The 23317-nt window shown below is 29.7% G+C and overlaps 1 protein-coding gene across 1 annotated transcript in view; it reads left to right on the forward strand.

Moving 5' to 3' along the window:
- IRSp53 (Insulin receptor substrate 53 kDa) overlaps positions 1-23317 on the forward strand; it is a 1008929-nt gene that overhangs the window by 876370 nt on the left and 109242 nt on the right. The window contains exon 6 of the mRNA XM_075375577.1: positions 15408-15479. Within this exon, the coding sequence (XP_075231692.1) occupies positions 15408-15479 (72 nt within the window). The remainder of the gene's footprint in view (positions 1-15407; positions 15480-23317) is intronic.

Genomic DNA, 23317 nt, shown 5'->3' on the forward strand with positions numbered 1-23317 from the left:
TTACGTTTGGCTTAAACTTAAACTTCCTTTTTTTACGAGGGTTTTTCGTAATCTGTTTACCGTAGAGATTGATATTGGGTGATTTTTTTAAATCTTTAGTTATTGTTTCAACCCCCCAACCAGAGCTCATCTGTATTTGTCGATATATTCACCGGCAAAGGTACGAATGTATAATAATATAAACAAATATTTCGGTCTTTCACCTACATATTTGGCATATGTTGACATTCACTGGAGAATTTTGACATTCTCTAATTTCGGTCTTTCACGGTAACATATATAAGAAAAGCCCATTTTACGGGAATGGTATTTTCGTACTCCTCATATCTTAAAATGTAAAGAAAATTTATTTTTCACCCAATCCCATCGTGCGACCGTAATACGGTAGGTTTGTATGAAAAGTACGGTATTACGTACCGAAAAATAGTCAGACGCTATGAAACTCTTATTTTTTATGGATTTTTATCTTATCAAATTGTAATGTCATTATTATTAAACACGTTGATAATTCTTAAAAAAGATCTTTTCATAAAAGTATTTCGTATAGTCTTAAAATCTATTTTCTGTCAAAATTTTCATTGTTCTAATTTGTTGGCTTGAATTTTTTTATGTAATTATGCTGTTATCATCATAGTAACAATTTTCTTAGTTTGTGAAAATTCCAATTTACAGAAATGAAAATGCAACAACACTCTTAAAGGACAAACATTCTTTACAGTTTCAACGGTTCAATTAATTTTTTTTTTCAATATCATATTTATAGTGAGTTTTAAACCTTCATTAAAAACACATTTTTAATTTTTTAAATGTTTTAATTTAAAAAAATCTTGAGCAGTTTTGTGGAAGAAGGCCGCCTTTTTGTTAATTTAATTTGTTTTAATATTGCTGACAATAGATATCGCGGATAAGCCAATAGTTGCCGCAGAAACGGTCTACGTTCCAACTTGCAGCATCATATCGATCCGCACTTCTAACCTGCCCCGCTCAAATGTTTTCGATATTAAATTGATCGTAACTCAAGAACCACTCGGTCAATCTTCATCAAATTTTCAGATGCCAAACTTCAGACACGTTCTACAGCAAATCTAAATTTAAATGAAATTGATCTAGTAGTTTTGGAGATTTTTGAGACAAATTGTATACTTAGGCCTATATATACCTATAAGGTAACCCCGTTTAAATTACTGATTTTTTTGTACTCCTCATATCTCAAAACTTAAAGAAAATTCATTTTCAACCCTCTTGCTTCTAGACCATGTGACCAAAAGTAATACTGTACTTTTCTTCGAAATGTCGGTAAAAAATGTAATTTAAATGTTTAATTTTACTAATAATTTCATTTGAAGTATTTTAATTGTGTTTGAATGTCTGTATGCAGGATATACTTTGTTCTAGTTTTTATAACTTATTATCCATTAAAAGTATATTCTAGAATCTTTTTCGATCTCCATGAAGAAGTGTCAGCATCTGTACTCTTCCACATAAAAGAATCTGGATTCGACTTTAGGTTTGGCATTTTTTATATGCTATGAAAATTCATTCAGTCGAGTCAAAATTCCTGGTATTAATATTTTTTTTATTAATGTTAGAACGTTTATATATGAAGTAAGTGACGATATCTTCAGTATGTAGCGGTTAAATATTGATAAAGACGATTTCAGTGTTATGAAATTGAGTGGTTTTATTTAATATAATTTTAGAATGTTTCACATTTCACCTAACTGTAATCAATTTTATAAATCTAGAATCCGAAGTTTAGTATTTGAGTGAAATATTTATAATGAAATAAAGGTTTATATTTTGTATTTTTCCTAACAGAATATTTGAATAACCATGGAAAAACTTCTGTTTTTTTTTTTTTTTTTATAACTACTGCTTAAAAATTATCTAGTGCAAACAATCTCGTAGAGTATATAGTCATCATTTCCCACTGGAGTTGTTATTAAAATTTTAGCCTATGATAAAGAATATATCATTAAACCTAATTTTCCTTCAAGAAAAAGCAGAAAATTCTGTTTTTTTTGCGTTATTTCTTTGAAAGTTTTTTATTTAATCCATGAAATGAGATAAATTTATTATGAAAAAATTCTTTAATGTTTTACATCAGAATATACTCTTTACATGCTTATTTTAAGAACAAATTGTGATGGCTGAAAAGTTTTGTAGAAATTTCAAAGATAACAGATGACTGTCAAATAGAATCACAAAAATAGTTTTATTGTGTATTTTTTTATTAATCTCTCTTGTAATTTTTATCATAGAGGGCTGTCAAAATTCCCTAGTTTTACTCGTAACCCTAGGAACTAATTACTGTATAAATGTAATATCTCTTTCTTTATTTAATTAAATTTGTTTAAATGTCAGACATTTATGAAATTTTCTTTTTAATTAGAAAAGATGGTTTCTTTTTTATTTCTTATTCTATAATGAATTTATCTCTTTTACTTTTTAATTTTAAACACAGAAAACACTTTTCAAAATATGTTGAAAAAAGAGAGAAAATAATGTTGGTTTTTTAGTCTCGATTGTTGTAGTGCAATTTATTGCATGTTATCTTTAATTTCTATCCGTTCGGTACGCGTCTCCCGTCTAACAAATTGTCTAAGAGAACATGAAACCCCCACTGACATGTCTTTGTAGATATCTGTATGATTTGAGTCTTATATTTTATATTATTATTTTTATAATAAATTCCTTCTATATTAAAGAAATATATATGCCTTTATATATCTAGACGCTAGTCATTTTATATAAATTAAAAAAAGGAAAACGTAAAAAAAATGATATAAAATTAATTCAATTTTCAATGTATAGTTTTATTTTTTTCATTTTTATAAACGCCTCAAAATAACTACAAATAATTCTTTATTTTACAAAATCTATTAAATCTTTATTTTTTAATGTGTAAACAAACGATATTATGATCCTAAAAAAACAATAATAATAATAACTAATTAAACATATCATACAACAAATACAGTCTTTATTTTTAGGAAATTCTATTAATAAAATTTAAGTGTATTTCCAGTCGCACAAATCCATTACATCATGACGTTTCAATCTTCTACCGTTACGCTGTTGTCAGACAGATTTATGTCCGAATGATTTGGATGTTCGTCGAGTCTAGCTAATTAATTTGCATTATAACGTCTCACTTTAACTAATAAGGTAGACAATGAAATATCGGTTACAAACCGAGGAACATTAACAACGTTACTCAGTATTAGTTTCTGAGATAGTTGTTAAGTTCTATTTTACTTAACTGTACAACTGAATCTCGTAAATCCGGACTTATTTAACATGATAATTATAAATATGTATTTAATTTGATGGGAATGCAGCTGATTTTTTTCAACTAATATATCTTTCTGTATTTGAATTATTATAATAAATTCTTTCCTGATTTTCCCTGATCTTTTTTCCAGATATATTCTTCATTGTCTAAAATAAACTATTAAAAAAAAAATAGTTTATTAAAAGAAATACTTTATTTTTATTAAAATAAATTATTTATCATAATTATTAATTTACGTTGACTATGTTAGAGAATAGGGTCTTGTAATTTTATGACAAACATATAGGATAGAACAATAAAAATACAAAAAAATGTACCTTGTAATTGTAATCAATCTTTATTATGAAAATTATAAATTTATTGAAGAAAATATCTCATATATTAATCGGAATATATTTAAAAAACACAACAAAAAAAAACAGTTTTTGATTGAATGTAAGAACGTAAAGAATCCCTGAGGAATGTGTGAAGTTACTTTAAAAAATCTAAACTACTGATACTTCTAACTAAGATTGATCACATGAGTTTGGAAAGTATTTGATACAAAATGCAAATATCTAGCTCTTTATAAATATAGAGGAATAAAGAAAAAAGTTGTAATTCAGCCTCACCATCGTAAGTTTAATCACCTTTGACTAACTTATGCACGCTTCTTAAACATGAAGATCGAATTTGTCTCAAGAAGGATAGAGAAGCAACTTGAACTATTAACCAATCAGAAATATATTTAACTCCTCCTATGAAAAAATATAAGAAGAGAGCATTATTACAATGCCCTCTTCTTGTATAATGTTCTTTTGGTAGAAAACTTCTGCAAAATATTTTTAATGGATTTTTAATTTAAGAATATTTACTGGAATGTCTCGTACGTATGCCGTTTTGCGGTTTTTCGTTCCACATTCATACATGATCAGTCGAAATTCACTGCTTGTTTTATTGCCAACCATAAAAAATAATCTGGGGGAGTCAGATCGGGTGATCTTGCAGGTTACAGCCTCCTCGAAATGATTCGTTTCATAAAAAAGTCATTGAGCTGTGTGTTATTGACCGCAGCGTGTGTGCTGTGTGGTCATCTTGTTGGAACCAACCGTGAATGTTTTCCATTTGCTAACTGACTGATGATTTTTTTTTAAAACAGCACAATAACGATCACTATTAACCGTATTTTAAAAAGATATTAGACACTTGATGCGCATTCTACTCACTCCGACTCCAGACTCCAATTTTCGCTACATGTAAAGACTGTTCGTGTAATTCAGGTTAATTATTGACCACAGTATTTTTTGAATTTATGTATCCTCTCAGATGGAACCACGCTTCTTCTGTAAAAAAAACGTAATTTCAAGGATACCTACGGATTTTGGTCAATAAAACGTTTAAACATTAACAATAATTTAATCTGTTGGGCATGATCTGTAGGATTCAGTTCTTTAACACCCATTACTTTGTAGAGAAAAAGTTTCAGTTATTTTCTTACAGTTTTATGTGCCGTAACAAGTCCGATATCTTGATCTTATAACGTACCAACAGGGCAACCAAACTAACGCCGAAACAACAGAATGCACCACATAATTCTAAAGCATATTGCACAGCGACTTTGTGAATATGCTGTATAAATATTACTTATTCGATTCGTTTGTATTTCTCAATAATAACTCTAAACATTATCACTATTGTTGCATAAATTGCCTATCCTACAGTCATGCTCAATATGAAGAACTACGTTTTGAAAACTTTATTTATGAATAGGACGAAAGAGCTCATAATCCAGCCCTTTACGTATATTAGAAGCACTCTTATTGCTTGTGATTTTCCTGTCTTTATATATAAAGACAGGAACTTAAATCCCTTATAAAATCCAACACCAGCTACTGAATTTCGTTAGTTATTTTTAACTAATAAACACTTATATCATTATTACTAAATTCTGGTCACATTTGTGATCAGGGGTAAATTAAAACTATATATATTACATCGATGGTAATTTATAATATACTTAATGTTCAATCATTTAACATTTTCAAAATAGAAGAGTATATACTTTTATAATAAAAGTAAGCTAACTGCACAAATTTATTGATTTATTTTATTTTCCATTTTTTTAAATATTTTATTTTTGAACATTAATACAACGGATATACTCGTAATCTTTAAATATTTTACAGGTTATAATATTAATGTTAAATATATTTTATTCTCATCCTAATCAATAAGGAATTTTAAAAGCGGATTATTAATTTAAAGAAATAAAGAGTAAAGTAATGCACTATTAATGTTTTATATACTATTATATTTTAACCCTTTATAAGTATACGTATCTCTTATGTAGATTGAATAAATAAACATTTATTTTAAGAAGTAGCTTAACGTTTAAATGTAGCAAATGTACAGCCCATTCTACGTATAAATTTTTAAGCATGGTATAACCCTTTAATGTTCTAATGATTGAAAACATTTACATAAAATTTTTTTATTAATTACAAATTCAAAAAAGGATCGCTTTTGATAAAATAATTTTCTCAACTGTCAATTCCTACTTATTACGTTTTTTTAAAGCTACTGTTTCTATGAACTAATTTTGTGATCAGTTTTCAAACTATGTTTGACTACGCGATTTTTCAAGTGTTCTATATTTGTAACTAACCAAATGCTTCTATATTCTAATTTCAATATTTTAGTATGTTCTAAATCCTAGGTGTAATTATTGTTTTTTTAATGCCCGCTCTTTCAACTTGTTTAATTTAATTTTAGTGTTTGAGAGGATAGAGGCTAATTTCCAATTGTTTTTAAAACAGTAAAGAAGAAGAATTAGAAAAACATATACAAAAATATTACATTTCCCTCGATATAGTAAAAAATATTTATTTTTTTAAAATCACTACTTTAACATTAGTACGTACAGTAAATTAGCCTTTTTATTTTATTTTTAAACAGCCAAAGGGCTGTTTGGTAAATAGCATTTTATTAACTAGCTTATAAATTGTGTTAGGGTTATATTTAAGTTAAGATTTATAGGTGTTCCTTCAGTCAGAAATATAATTTATTTACATCAAAAATTAATTTAAACGTCAGGAAAATATTTTTGAAAGTATATTTGAGTGTAGCTTTATATGAAATTTGGACGATCGGTGTACCTGAGAACAGAAGATTAGAAGCTTTTGAAACGTGGTGCTATAGGAGAATGTTAAAATCAGATGGGTGGATAAAGTGACAAATGAAGAGGTGTTGCTGGCAAATAGATGAAGAAAGAAGCATTTGGAAAAATATAGCTAAAAGAAGAGACAGACTTATAGGCCACATAATAAGGCATCCTGGAATAGTCTCTTTAATATTGGAGGGACAGGTAGAACGAAAAAATTGTGCAGGCAGGCAACGTTTGGAGTATGTAGAACAAATTGTTAGGGATCTAGGATGTAGGGGGTATACCGAAATGAAACGACTAGCACTAATCAGGGAATCTTGGAGAGCTGCATCAAACTAATCAAATGACTGAAGACAAAAAAAATTATAGGTGTTCTGAAGCCAAAAGAATTTCTTTTCTGATTGTAATCCACAAAACAATAACAAAATTCTAATTCAAAGCACTGTCATTGCATGCTAATGTTATCAGTCTATTATTAAACCTACATATCGACCTCTGATCAAGGAAATCTAAACTTTTTTTCAATTAATGTCTATATTGTTATTCCTAGAGAATTTTTTTATGATCACTCATAAAGAAAATCTTTACTCCTACGAAAACCAGGCTAGCGATAACAGATGTGTTGTAATAATACCAACCACGATAACTTCTTTTTCAGTGAATATCTGGCATTGATTAAACGTTGGGCTGAGGTTATAATTTCCGGGGTCATCCCTTCGTTTATCGGAATTACTGCCCTTATAATTAGGTTTAAATGTACGCAGTTCGTCTTCATTCAAGTACGTTATTACAGTTATAATTACTTCGATTATAACTTCCACTGGTTTATTAAAATTATTACTCTTGTGATGATTAGTACTACAGCTATATTTTGGTGACAAGTTGGCGATGAATTTATTTGTATTGGAGCGTGATATTTGTTTATTCTGATCGATGATCGGTTAAACCTCTGTAACTGCTGTCTAAATATCTATCAGAAGGCATACTAATCATACTGATTTGTATGTCGTACGACAATTTATTAATAACACACCATATTAAATTACGTTCCTCTCGTGAGCATTATAAGAATAAATTTTTGTATTTAGTATTAGCGGCATTTGCTCATAGGCTTCTGCTGTTTTTAAGTGGTGTTATTGGCGTTATTTCTGACAGTAGAATTTATTGGGAGTACCATCTCAAAAATAGTTCAAATAAGAGATTTCTAAAGTCTACGTACGACGTAAATTCAGTTAAATACGCCTGAAACCTGTATCCTGTCGTGCGTGAAATATGACAATAAAAAGATTAACTAAATCTAGTTAATTAATAAACTCCTACTGGAATCAAGACATTAGATTTATTTGAGAATTCTTTAACAGACGATTACAGCTGATTGCGTTGCTTGCGGTTAAATCAACGTTGGCAAGTTAATCGATTGATTATTAATTTCTGTTATTTCACCCACTATCACTTAAATTTGTCTGATAATTCGGAATTACTAATTGAACTTTATCGGTGTCTGCAATTACTAAATTTTTGTATTTAAAATTTAATTTTTTTCACAATTCGTCGATTAATTAACGTCCTTTCGTTATTAATTTCCACGTTAGTTTCTTGCACTTATAAATTTATATCTGCGACGGATTTTTTAATCTAATATTAAGTACTTCGATGGCTGGTGTTAATTTCCAAAATGTTAGTAATAAACTCATCACTACATGCCTTAACTATTAAATAATACGCTCATTAATTCCTAAGTCTAAATTGTCAAATTTATCGTTTAATTTAGATAACTGTTCACGTGTATCTCGCCGAATTAATTCGTTAGGTTCAGCTATTTTAGTATTAATACGTATTATTTATTTTTGCATTGAGCTGATCGTTAGACTCCATAATTTTTTTACTTTTAAACCTTATAAAATGGGATTTATTTCCATTTTTTAATTGATTAAGATTGAATGAAATGTTAAACCGCTGATCGTTTTATATATACATATATATATATATATGATTAACTATTTTGCACTATTTTACAGGTGTAATTGGTTGAAAAATAAAATTTTACATAAGTGTAATCACTACCTGTTTGTCTTCTGTAAAAAAGGAAAATGTAACTATCTAGAATTTTAATTCAAATTTTATAGTAATTTATATTCTTAAATTCTTCTTTTTTTTCTTAATTTTGCTGCAACCAACAGTAATAATAGAGAAAAACTAATGGAAATGAAGTGTGTACTGTTGTCTCAAAATGAAAAGACTACCTTCTTTATCTCCCTTTCTATCCAGGTTTTTCTTTTCTTCTCTTTCGCCTTACTCTTTCTCTCTCTACCAGTCACACTCTTTCTTCTCTTCCGTGTCTTTATACGATGCGACACACGTTGAGTTCTTTAATTAATATTCTCAGCGCTTCTTTCAATGGAGTCTTCGTTCCTTTCCACAGTTATCTTCTAGGCTATGTTCTTTTATTCTTTTCTTTACTATTTTATCTTATAACATCGCCATTTTCTAACTCCCCAATCTTTTTTATTTTACAATCTTTATAACTGCCTCTTCCTCCTTCCTTCCTATCTCTAAGCCTATTTAACCAAACTGCCAATTTGAACTCTTAATACCCACCTAAAATGTTGTATGTTTTTTCTTCTTCTTTTCTTATTTTATTTATGCAAGAGATATAAATAGGCTTAATACTCAAGACCTTAAACATACTTCTTTTTATTTGTAAAATTCATGTGGAAAAATCTTGTCTTTATTCTGTTATCTCTAAGTTTATTTTTAACTTACTAGCTAATTTATTTTATGGTTATTTAATCCTGTTTTCATTTTTGTACATTAAAAGAAAAAAATATATACTTTTACATTTTATTTTATATAAATATTTAGGTAAATATCATATATTTTTTCCAAGCAGAAATTAAGTTATGTGCTGGAATTTTTTAAATAAATTTTTCATGCGATTTAAATATTTTTTATCTTTGCGAAAAAAATTGGGCTAGTTACTGAAAGTAGTTTAAAACTAAACTTTTATAGTAAATAAAAATTAATAATTTTTTTATTACGCTATAAATACAATAAGATATGAATAAACAGTCTGTTGTAACAAATTATAATTTGCAATTTAAACAATTTTTGGGTTTTTTAATACTAATCTTTTCTTAAATTTCTTGAAAAAACGAATGATTGTTTTTTAGTATGAAATAATGAAATTATCATTACCTGAAAAGAGCATTTATCGATAAATAATTACAAGATGTCTAATTATATTCTTCAAAAAGTTTACTAAATATTTGATATTGTAAGAATTAGTACCCGTGTATTTTAAATTATGTAATATATTTATACATTTAATTCAGACCTTTTTAATTACAGACTAGTGAAAGAGTGTAATGAAAATTACCTCAAACTGTGCTTCATAAAAATTAGGGATCTTGTAAGGGTATTGGGATATATTAAAGAATAACTTGTAATATCACTCTTTAAAACAAAATTATAAAAAATATCTCTTAAAATTCCTCTACTATTAACTAACATCTCCTGTTGCATAATTTATATGAAAATTCTATTTTCAAATTTCAGTTAGGCTTTGCATATATAAAACACTATTAAGTTTATTTTTTTTCTGGTTTTGCGGAACTATCTCAATGAGCGTTTTTCCCAGGTTAGATGCAACGGTGAATTGCAGGTGAATTCAGGGATTCCACAAGGCTCTATCTTAGGATCTGTTCTGTACTCAATATTTACTGTGGACCTTCCAGCTCCGTACCACGTCACCGATGTCTCGTTTGCTTATGATACAGCGATCCTAGCTCTTGACGTAGACCCGCACTTGGCATCAACAAAGCTATAATCAATGTTGACCTGATAATCGTGTGGGTAGCAAAATGGAGGATAAAAGTAAATCGGATAGTTTAGTGGGTTAGATAAAGTTTAGTCATCTCACATTTGCAATGAGGAGAGATGACTGTCCCCGATTCTACCTTTTTTCTGTTTAGCCTCCGGGAATCACCGTCAGGTATTATTTCAAAGGATGAATGAGGATGATATGTATGAAAGTAAGTGAAGGGTAATCTTGTACAGTCTCAGGTCGACCATTTCTGAGATGTGTGGTTAATTGAAATCCAACCACCAAAGAACACCGGTATCCACGATCTAGTATTCAAATCCGTATAAAAGTAAGTGCTTTTATTAGGACTTGAAAGCTGGAACTCTCGACTTCCAAATCAGCTGAGTTGGGAAGACGCGTTCATCACTAGACCATCCAGGTGTGTTTCCCCAATTCTATCCTCTTTTTTTGCAATTTACCAGGTGGAGACCAGACACGCTTTTTAAGTTTAAATCAGAGATCACCATCTCTGCAACAAACAACCACCCCGAATAATTTTCGGCCACACAATGGCAAATAGTTATTCAGTATATTTTTCATATACTGAACAATGTTATGTTCCACACTTTTTCTCCTTTTCATGGAATAATCAAGAACGAGAAGCAGAATATTTAATCAAATGACAACACGCTTAATTCTATTCTATCAGTTTATATAGAGGAGCCCCTAAGGTCCACAAGCAAACATGCAGTGGGACGAACAGGGATTAGACAACCTCTACTTACCCTCGTCCGCTTCCCTACCGCGAAAAATGGCCTCCACCATGGCAGCTACGGCTTTCCACGCAGCCTCCGACTCTAGCATCTTGGTGATCACGCTTTCAGCCAACTCCCCGAACTCCTCGACTACCGGGCGCCGTACATCATACCAGCTCCCACACCAGAACACCAAGTTTTCCGGGGAGTCAACGACTGCACAATACCTACATAGGAGAGAAGCTCTTTTCCCAATTCTATGCAGGTAAGCGCCAAAGCAACCGTAGCCGCTCAGAAACCGAGTGAGTTCGTACGTCAGGTTTCCGGACTTTCTCCCTATCCAGGCCTTGATTTTTGGGATGAGGGATCTTGCCCATCCACCTGTCTGCGACGCCTGCCAGCTCTCTTGGCACTGTCCGATAACCCAATCGCGAGCAACACTTGGCAAAGCATCCCATTTTCTCATCGCTTTCTTCACTGTCATGAGACTCAGGGGCGGCATCCCAGCAATGGAAACCTCTCTATAGGCACGTGCGATTCACAAAGCCTGCACCAGCTGCAAGCCGTCCAGCAGCTCCATGACCCGCCTATTACTAGGCGGCGTCTTCGTCACGCTCTCTGATTGAGTTCGGTACCTTGGACTTCAAGGAAATGTATAAATATATTACGTAAGTTAAATTTTACAGATACTAATTCTTACCGTGTTAAATATTTATTACATTTTTTGCAAAGATGAAAGACATTTCAAAGTTTTTTGTCGGAAACGTTCACTGAAATCAAATGAAATAATTTACATGAAAAATACCAAGCACGTAACTTAGTAATTAATTTCTGCTTGGAAAAAGTAAACGACTTACCTAAATATTTAACGTTTTAAATATTGATCGTCGTTTAACGTGGAATTATCATGTGAAAGAGAAAAGGTAGTAACTTAACACAAAGTATAATAGGCTTTATTGGTTCTTAGATAGAAACACACAGCTATCGTTGTCCAATAAACTTTTGATATAAAAGGTGATTCTAAAACCGGTTTGGACATTTGACTTAGAAATGGGGTACGATGTGCAAAAGTAACGTTGAGCTTATACAACATTTTCAGTAAAAAATGGCGAGATCCATTGCAGAGGCCCGTAATTTGCTCCGAACGAGATCAGACGGTTCGGTTCAAGACAGCGATTAGATTATCATGTCAGCTTTCTAGCAGTTGAACTCCTAGACAGCAGTGAAGATGTCCTACTACTGAAACGCCTGTACGTGCTGGACTTGAGGTATCTGCATGACATTTGAGCTGGTTCGGTATTAGATACGTGATGAACATCTTTACTGCGCCTGAATGAGGAGTCTTCTATTTATTTCCGAGAACTTTTTATGTTAATATTTTGTTTGTCTATTGTTTAAGTGTGTTTTAAATTCCATTTATTTACTTTATTGTATATATGAAGTTTATATACAGTTTTTTATTATATGTACGTTTTATTGAGATTGTTCTTTGGAAACCCCTTATCACGTGCTTGTTGTAATGCGATGTATTGTGGTTAGTTACTCGAAACCGATTTTAAATACTCGATTTATGAGATAAAAAAATTTTATTTTCCACAAAATGATTAATAAATGTAATTGTTATGGAATTTTTTACTTTATGGAATTTTTTTTATAAAAATTAGGCATATTTTTATTTATTAAAACTTAAATAATTCCAATACCAATATTGTAATGTATCAAAATATATACCAAAGATGTATAAAACAGGATAAATATATCATATCATGCGGTGGTCTGCGAGTTTAAACATTACGAGTTAACAGGTAAACAATTTATTCATCAAAAGCAAATTAATAAAACATTTAAATGTAAATTGTTAAATGTATTTTCAATTGTAACTTATAATAACACTATTCTATAGTGGAAGGTCTAGTACGTTTCATAGTTTAGTAAAATAATTCTTAGCGCCGCACATTCAGATAGATCAATGAAGTTGTTTCTTCAGACTGTATCTGTCCTCAAGCAGCTCATTAACTTTTTATTAAAGAAAATTTGGAACATAGAAAGAAATATTGAAAACTCAATATTTTCCAAATTTGTTTAAACAATTGGAAAAAACAAAATTATTATTCCGTAATTCAGAACAACAGGGTTATTATAAACTTTTAAATGAAATAAAATTCTGTAGTGAAGTAGTTCCGTTCCGTCGCTGTAACTTACAAAAGATTACCCACCGGGTTGGTCTAGTGGTTAACGCGTCTTCCCAAATCAGCTGATTTGGAAGTCGAGAGTTACAGCGTTCAAGTCCTAGTAAAGCCAGTTATTTTTACACGGATTTGAATACTAGATCGTGGATACCGGTGTTCTTTGGGGGTTGGGTTTCAATTAACCGCACATCTCAGGAACGGTCAAACTGAGAATGTACAAGACTACACTTCATTTACAATCATACATATCATCCTCATTCATCCTCTGAAGAATATTCTAAACGGTAGTTACCGGAGGCTAAACAGATAAAAAACTTACAAAAGATTTATTTAAATTGTTCTTACAGGAATTCTTTTCTTTTATAGAAAGAAATAGTACAGGAAACTATAATCATTATCTTTATACATAATATATATATATTTTATATTATATATACAATATGTCTTACAAAGAGGTATACGCTTTTCATTTAGTATCACTTACGCATTCCCCCACCGATCCAATTGAAATTTTACAGGCTTTTGAACCAAGGTTCAAAGGTTTTCTGTTAAAAGTTCAACCTTCTAGAATTAATAGAAACAAAATGACAGTTTCCAAACAGAAACATCAATTTCAAATAAACCACTTTTTTTATTCATTACAAAATAGCTGGTAAAAATTGTTAAAAACAGATGATATACTATTAAACATGTACTGTTCAACAAGTTAATAACTAGTTATAACAATGACTAATTATCTAACAATTTTTAATTATTCTAGTTCTAATTATCATCTGTTTTTACTCTTTTTCACTAGCTATTTTTTAATGAATAAAAAATTTGATTTTTCCGAAATTGATGGTTTTCATTTGAATTCAACAATTTTATTTTTATAAATCCTAGAAGGCTGAAATTTTCACATAATATTTTTAGAATTTTCATTAAAAGGTCTGTAAAGTTTCAGTATAATCGATGGGGAATGAGTGAGTGATACTAAATCAAAAACGTATACCTCTTCGTGGGATACATGGTATTTGTATAAATAACTTTTTTGTATATTATTTCTGTGAAAGGATATCTTTAAATTTAATTTTTTTTTAAAACTGGTTGGAAGATCTTTTAGGTCGTTAGTTTTTTATTTTTTTAAGGTTGTGGTTTTCATATGGCCCATATTTCGTGCTGAGTAACGCAAAAATATATATTTTTTTTAATCTATTTTAATATAAGCGACTTATTTTTTTACTTTTTTGCAGATTTTTACATGACACCGCGAGTTTCTGGTTCAAATCAAATAACTATAGTAATCTATTGGATTTTAATCATGTTTTCATGTAATATTCGATCTATAAGAGTTTTAATTAAATATATTATCTGAGGAATAGTCGGCCTAAAACCGGACAACTTTTAAACTTTAGCTCACATATTAATAAAAAATTAAAAATAAGTAATTTATTTCACATTTACAGTAAAATAAATTTCCTTTCAAAGAAAACTGAAGTATATTAAATAAGATTTCTACCTGCTTTTAATATTAAGAAGGTCTGGGAATAAAAATTTTGTTAACCGCTTGTAGTGTTAAGAAATGTTGAATATAATTACAAAATTATTAATTCCTAAAACATATTAAGAGTTGTCGTCGGTACATATTTAAGCGGTTTGTGAACAATTTTATGTAATATATTCAAGCTGAAATCACACGATGTTATTTACAATTATATAATGGTTTTGATGTATGTGTGTACGTATATAATATTGTTTGAAGTCGTCCTATATTGCTTCACGTTGGTTATTATCCGTGCAAACAGAATGGATATTAATTCGTAAATTGTTTATATGGTCTTTGTATGAAATTCTATTTTAATCATCTATATTCTGCATGTACAGAATATATATATATATATTCAAATATCAAAATAATTGATACGTCTCAATTTACACAACTATTTAAATACAAAAGATTTAAATTGAATTTAGATTTTAATTGAATATTATTTACGTATTTATTTTATTTTTTTTAAGAAATAATGATTATTTGTTTTGTATAATTATAAATTAAACAATTTTAATTGTTTTTACCTCAACACGAACATATTTGTTTTAAACATATAGAAAAGCCAGTATTCCAGATACAGATTTTGTAATTTTTGCATTAATATATTATCTAAATAAAAACTAATTTTTTAAAAAAACCGTAATATAATATTAAAGTTTTTTTAATTTTATATTTTTCAATTTTATGTTTCAGCTTAAAGCATTTTACGTGGATTTACTTGTACCTCTTGAAACTAATTTGGAAAAGGACACAAAAGTTGTACAGGTAAATAATTTTTTAATTTATTGAATTTTTATTATTAGAATATGTATATTATAATAATTTTAAAAAGCTTTTGATATCTTCTGTCGTAAAATCCTGCTGATTGGCTTGAAACGAACAGGAACGGTTCGTCATCTCCTTTACTGGTTTCGAAGTAATACGGGAACCGCTGCTATGTCATAGCCGGGATTCAATATTGCACAGTTTATGAAAACAAATAAATTAATTAATAAATAATAAAAAAATATATTCAAACGGAATGTTCCAAGACGTAATCTCCGAACTTCAAGTACTGATTCAGGACACCTAAATGAGCAACAAAATTCATATCGTTATAAGTCCTATTTTGCTTTGTTTTCCTTCTGGACACATTTTGTAGTTATCAAAAAAAAATTATTCCTAAGAATAATTTTTTGCCTGTTTTTATATCCGTAGTGTGCTTCCCCACTTTGTGGATGAGAGTAATAAACTGGAAAAGTATCCTAAGATTTTTGAGGGCTCGACTTATGTTAACTGCAGTCATTTTCGGAAGCACCATAAGCACTCTGTAAAGAGTAAGTATTGTGCACGGTATAAGCAGGCTCTCATAATGCATTACAATTTAAAATCTTTAGATGGTTAAAATTCGCCAATTAACTGCTTAGGGGGCTTACATTCTACAAATTGAAATTTGCGAGATCGCCATGCGCTAGCGTTTGGATTTTTTTTTGTTGCAGCATCCTATGATGTATCCAGTGAACGGCCAGATTTTTCTCGTTTTTTTTTCTTCGGTCATTTGACTGGTTTGTTTCAGCTCTCCAAGATTCCCTATCTAGTGCTAGTCGTTTCATTTCGGTATACCCCCTACATCCTACATTGCTAACAATTTGTTTTACATATTCCAAACGTGGCCTGCCTACACAATTTTTTCCTACTACTGTCCTTCCAATACTAAAGCGACTATTCCAAGATGCCTTAGTATGTGGCCCATAAGTCTGTCTCTTGTTTTAGCTATATTTATCCAAATGCTTCTTTCTTCATCTATTTTGCAGCAACACCTCTTCATTTGTCACTTTATCCACCCATCTGATTTTTAACATTCTCCAATAGCACCACGTTTCAAAAGCTTCTAATCTTTTCTTCTCAGATACTCCGATCGTCCAAGTTTCACTTCCATATAAAGCGACACTCCAAACCTACACTTTCAAAAATCTTTTCCTGACATTTAAATTAATTTTTGATGTAAACAAATTATATTTCTGATTGAAGGCTCGTTTTGCTTATGATATTCGACATTTTATAACGATCCTGCTTCGTCCATCTTTAGTAATTCTACTTCCCAAATAACAAAATTCTTCTACCTCCATAATCTTTTCTCCTCCTATTTTCACTTTCAGCGGTCCATCTTTGTTATTTCTACTACATTTCATTACTTTTGTTTTGTACTTGTTTATTTTCATGCGATAGTTCTTGCGTAGGACTTCATCTATGCCGTTCATTGTTTCTTCTAAATCCTTTTTACTGTCGGCTAGAATTACTATATCATCAGCAAATCGTAGCATCTTTATCTTTTCACCTTGTAGTGTTACTCCGAATCTAAATTGTTCTTTAACATCATTAACTGCTAGTTCTATGTAAAGATTAAAAAGCTACGGGGATAGGGAACATCCTTGTCGGACTCCCTTTCTTATTACGGCTTCTTTCTTATGTTCTTCAATTATTATTATTATTGCTGTTTGGTTCCTGTAAATGTTAGCAATTGTTCTTCTATCTCTGTATTTGAACCCTAATTTTTTTAAAATGCTGAACATTTCATTCCAGTCTACGTTATCGAATGTCTTTTCTAGATCTATAAATGCCAAGAATGTTGGTTTGTTTTTCTTTAATCTTCCTTCCACTATTAATCTGAGGCCTAAAATTGCTTCCCTTGTCCCTATACTTTTCACTAAATGTAATAAAAATTATTAATAACAATAGTAAATTAATAACAATGATAAGCTTGCATTTACGGTGCGCAAGCGTACTGCCGGGTTAATTGTCAGCAGTATCTCACTCAACACTTTATACAAAGAGATGTCATTTTGTTCAAAATAAAATGCTTAATAAATTTTTTAAAGTTTAATTTGATAAAACAAATAATTATAAAGATATTGAAAATTAAAAAATTAATGGCTGCCATTTTTAAATTTTTAAAGGTGTTGTTTTCGAGATTTTTTATTTTGTCGAGTAAGACACTAGCCAGATTTAATTAAAGTATACTTACATTTCTGAGAAATATTTTTTCTTGAAAATCACAAAATGGCGTCAGAAGGAAAACAAAGCAAAATAGCACTTATAACGATATGAATCTTGGTGTTCTTAATCAATACCTGAAGGTTGGGGAATACGTTCCAGAACAATCTGTATATATTTGTATAAAATTTTTATTTAACACAAATTACAATACCTTATTTAATTTTAAGCCAGAAGGTAACTGAAATATATAAAGTAAGTATTTAGTCTTAAAATGAATTGTATAATATAAAATTATGATCGTAGGATAAAGAAATTTCACGTTTTCTGTGTTCTTCATTCTCTACTTTTACGTTAAGGGATAATAAAAGATTTGATGCGGTTGTTAACTTCATTTAAGCTCCTACATCAACAATTTGAATCTCAATTAATTTTTTATGAAGTCTGATACATCTACCGTGATAAGAATCCTAACATAGCCTTTTTTTTTTTTCTTTTTATAAAATTGTCATTATCTTACGATTTGTATAGACATAAGGAAAAAATGTAATTATTTTTCACCGGGAAAATTTATTTTTAACTGATGGAAATTTTTTCTTTTTCCCATTTGGTTACCCTTATTCCTTTAAAATCTGTAATAAAATTTTATTCATTTTATAAGCTATATTTCTTTTTAATATGAAAAGTCTATTTTATCGGTTGGGAAATTAGTTCCTCATCAATTCTGTTATAAATATTTCATTATTTTCATATATTTCAGTGATTTTTACTTGCTTTATTTTAACTCACAATTTTTTTTCATGTTTGTCCTTAAATCTTGCATCCTTAATTTAACATACTTCCTGACATTGTCGACTGATGAAATTTTGCATAGGTACTAAGGTCGGGTGACAATATAATATTCCACCATTACTTTTGCAAACATTCCTCCCGTACGGGAGTAAATTAAGGATGGAAATTAAGAGCGCAGGTGTAAAAAATTGCAAAATCTGCTAAACGGCTATGCAGGGTTTTAAATCCAAATTAACTTACTAATTAAACTCGTGCAATATATAATAATTTGGTTAATGTATGACTAAAAAGTATAAAGCAAGTTTTTAAAATTTTTTGTAATATTATTTAAATAAAATCAGTTTAAACGTTTTACTCCTATTTATTCATTTATTATAAGGAAAGCTAAAAGAAACCACTAAAGTTAATAATTTGACATTTTTCCCTAAAGTTTTTGGCATATATACAGAAAATTAGGTTACGATTTAAAATTATTCGTACTTACATATGTTTTTTTTATCAGGCACTCATCTGGCCTTTGTAGACCTACAAAATGCAATTGATAAGGTCGATAGAAAATTACTTTGGAAAATTATGGTGTTCCACTGCACTTGATTACTGATATTAAAAGCTTATATAATGTCATTGTCATTAGGATGGCCAAAGGGAATAAGATTTTACGTACTAATTTAGGTTTAAGGGAAGGATGTACTCTACCATCGGCTTTATTAAATTTATATTTGGAAAATTGTATTGTTATTTGGAAATTAAAATTACCGTTTGGCATAGATTTTATTGATAGCTATTATTTAAATCATTTATTTGCTGATGACATGATCATCTTAAGTGACAGCTTCAGTTGAATTGCAGTTTAGTATTTTTAAATTCTCCAAGATAGCCGCTGATGATTATAATAAATTGTCATAACTCTATTCAGAAGACTAAAATTGTGGAGTTTAAAGAGGAAAACTAGTAACATCGAAAGTTATGCATAATAATGCTGCCCCTTGAACAGCTAAATTCTTTAATTATTTAGGATGTATTCTCTCCTTTGTTATGAATAACGACACTCGCAATAAAACTAATAGATTTACAAGTGTTTATGGGATTATAAAAAAAAATTTTAGGAAAGATGCTACGAAAAAGTTTTATTAAAATTATACAAAATCATTATTATACGGCTTGGGTTTTAAGGAGAAATTAATTAAGCTCTATATAGACCACCGAAATGAATTTCTTATAGGGGCTTAAAGGTGTAACAAGAAAGCATAAAATACCCAGTGAGGATGTTAGAAGACATTTCATTATTACTTCCATAATTAATGTAATAACAAATTATAGGGAACGGTGGAAGGAATATGTAGAAAGAATGGAGGATTTAAGAATTCCCAGACAGACTCTTAACTACTCTCCAGTAGTAAGGAGGTTGACTGGACAACTGTGGAAACGCTGGAATTCCGAAACAGGTCTATGACCTATACCGTGTAATGAAAATAATGATGACTTACAAAAATATAATCTAATCGGTTATGGAATTTTTGTTAAATCTTCCAAAATTTTCTTTTGAAAATTTGTTTAGTAAGCTTTCAAATAAAATAAATAATCTGCTCATTACAAATACAGCAACAGTTAAATAGATATTTACTCATTTTTTTCTGTTAGAATAAAATATACGTTAAAATCTCTCTTTGTTTGATTTTTGAGTTTTTATATCTAACAACCTTGAAAACTTTTAGCGGATTATTGTTACCACCAAAGGAATATTATTTATACTAGTCAAACATTTTTTTTAATAATAGAACGAAAATAGTGTTAATTTTGTTTCATCTTAATAGACGAAACAAAAGTAGCTGTAATAGCTACTCATTTAATGAAACATCATTTTTCATTCCATTTTTGTTTGGAAGAATAGATAATGAATAATATAACGGTCGTAGAATCTTTTCCTTTCATCCAAAAGTTTCTGAGATTCGACTCCCGGTCAGATCTGGTATTCTCCATTTCTTATAAAATGCATCTTCCATAGCTATAACTGATGTTTTATCAAAAAATATTTGACTAAATTTATAGTTTTATTTGATAATTTTCAATATTAAAGAAAAAATAACGATTAATTTTTTAGTAATTAATTAATTTTTGGGTCCTGTCATTCTACCAAATCGTTTAAATGGAAAAAAATTATCTTGCTCATTTAATCGAAAATCTTCCACATTTTTTGAAAGATCTACCTCTACAATTAAGAGAAAATAAGTGGTGATGCATCTCCAACTCATTTCAGTCAGTTGACATCAGATTTCCTGCATGAAATTTTCCATAAAAAATGGATAGGCCGCGGAGGGCCAGTGCCCTGGCCTGCCCGATCACCTGACCCTCTTGATTTCTACCTGTGGGGACATTTGAAAAAATATTATTGTTTATTTAACTCAACATTGAGGATCTTCAACAAAGGATCCAAAATGATTGAACGGTTATGACAATCTCTCAGAAAAAGACTGGAGACTTGTATAATTTCTAATGGTGGATAATTTGAATAGCTCTGATAACTTTTAACTGAACGGAACGCAAAAGTGGCGGGAGTTTCAAAAATTCTCCCCTCGAATCGCAGAGCCTGGATAGTGTCCCTTGCTGCTGTATGATTCTGTTAATCGGGCGTGTTTCAAGGGTTTAATTTAATGTCGGGTCTAAGTTTCAAGTTTTCTTATAATTTATGGACGGATTTGTGAATAGCGTTCCTAATCCGTTTGGACCAACGTTTTCAAACCCATTTCTGGGTCCGACCGCGGGAGACCGCGGGAGGCTTTTAAAGCCTGTGCTCCCGACGTAATTCCCCTTCAGACCGTCCACTGAAGTCCTTTCGCTGCTAACGCTTCATAGGCTAGCAGGAATACGCCACAACGGGGCCCTAATTGTTTGGAGGAGCAATTCGCCCCCTTCTCCGGAGGGAGTCGCAATTTCTGATTTAGTTTAATTAATTGTAAGTATTGAAATTTTTTAAGTATGGATAAAGGAGAAGATGTTCATCAACTTCTTCGGTGGCTGCCCTTCAGGTTGCTTCTCTGCTGGGCTCTTTTTCCGGACTCCAGTCCGTGACGGCGGGTATAACTTTTAACAATTGTTAACTGTTTACACCTATGTTCTACAATAATTAGCATAAGATTATCGCAGGTAGTTGTTTTATTTTTTTAATTTTTATTTCTATTATTGTGAAAAAATGATTACCTTATTTGATACTAATTTACAATATTAGAATTAACAATAAATAAAAACAATTAATATTTAATCGAATTAAACGTAAAGTATAGGACGTGAAAACACACAGAATTACGACATTAATTTTTTACCACAATTCGGCTATTTGTTAGCCGATTTAAACAAATAAAATGTCTTTTTTTTTCAAAATAAAAGGTTTAATATTTTAGCAAAAACATAAATTTTGATAAAAGTAATATTTTCGGAGATATAACAGATTGAAAAATAAACATGGTTGACATTTTGTAATTTGCAAAGGTATTTAATTCCTGATTTTTTTCTAATATAGAATTTTATTACCAAGACGTTTACCAGATATTAATGTGATTCTTTTATGCGAACTTGAGTTATAAATTTTTATATAAAAATAACAAAATGGCGGACAGTGGTAGAACGAGGGAAAAATCGCCATTTTTCCTAAGAATATATTTTGTTTAGTTTTACAAGTAGAATCCGAAAAAGTATAGCCAGCCCAAAATTTTAAAAACACTCTGTATAATGTTTTATGAATCTTTTGACTGTATATATATATAGAGAGAGGGAGAGAGAGAGAGAGACATATATATATATATATATATGTGATATATTTTACTTAACATTCCTACAAAAATGTAACAGATTGTAAAATATTTTTTTGTAAATTATATGCAATGAAATACCAGTTAAATAATTTAATTCAAGATTTTTATAATATGTATAGGATGAAATAATTTCATACATAATTATAAATTTTAATAAAATAAGTTTTTTTTTTTGTTAGTTATATCTTAGAAAGTAAAATTTAAATAAAAATTCTTATAGAAAATTCCAGCTGGTAGTGCTCATTAACTTAAAATTTGTCGTTTCTAGAAGAGAGAATTGAATTTCCTCTCATTTTGTTGTATATCTTTGGATTTAGTGTCGTATGTTTAACAAAATGTTGCACTAAAACTATTCTTTCTAAACGGATTATGAATAGAAAACAGGAATTTTGTTTTGTCTATATGATAAGTCTATCAAATTTTTATTCAGAAATTTAGGCAGTACAGATAGTAATAGAACGAATGTAAATTTCATTATTACGTATATATTTAGGTTAACAAGCTTTCAAAAATTTGAATATGGTAAACAGTGTACAGGACTGTCGGAGAAAAAACATGGAAGAATTTTGGAAAAAAGAGAGTATATTTATTTTAACAGGCTTTTACGTTGTATGTTTTTATTAAGGGTGAATATACAAAGTTTTCTTTTTCCTTTCAAAGCGTTACAGTAGTGAATTATCTTTAGTCCTTTGGGAATTGAATGAAGGAGCTCTCTTTCTCTCTCTGAAAAATATCATCCATGGATGTTCATTCTAGATAAATAAAATTAAAAAAATAAATAAATAGAATTATATATATATATATATATATATATATATATATATATATATATACACACTTTTAAAACTACGTTAACGAAATAGAAAAGTAATATTGATTTTCTTTTGCTTGTTTCTTTTCTTTTGTTTTACGAGTTATTTTATTTTTAATTCTCTAATTATATTACAACAAAAGATTGTTTATTTAATCGAAAAGCGTCTGTTTGTTTTATCCTAAAGAAAGAGATTTTTTCTATAGAAATATGATACT

This window comes from Lycorma delicatula, chromosome 9 (assembly GCF_047948215.1).
Source record: "Lycorma delicatula isolate Av1 chromosome 9, ASM4794821v1, whole genome shotgun sequence".
In the NCBI taxonomy this organism is placed as follows: Eukaryota; Metazoa; Arthropoda; class Insecta; order Hemiptera; family Fulgoridae; genus Lycorma; species Lycorma delicatula.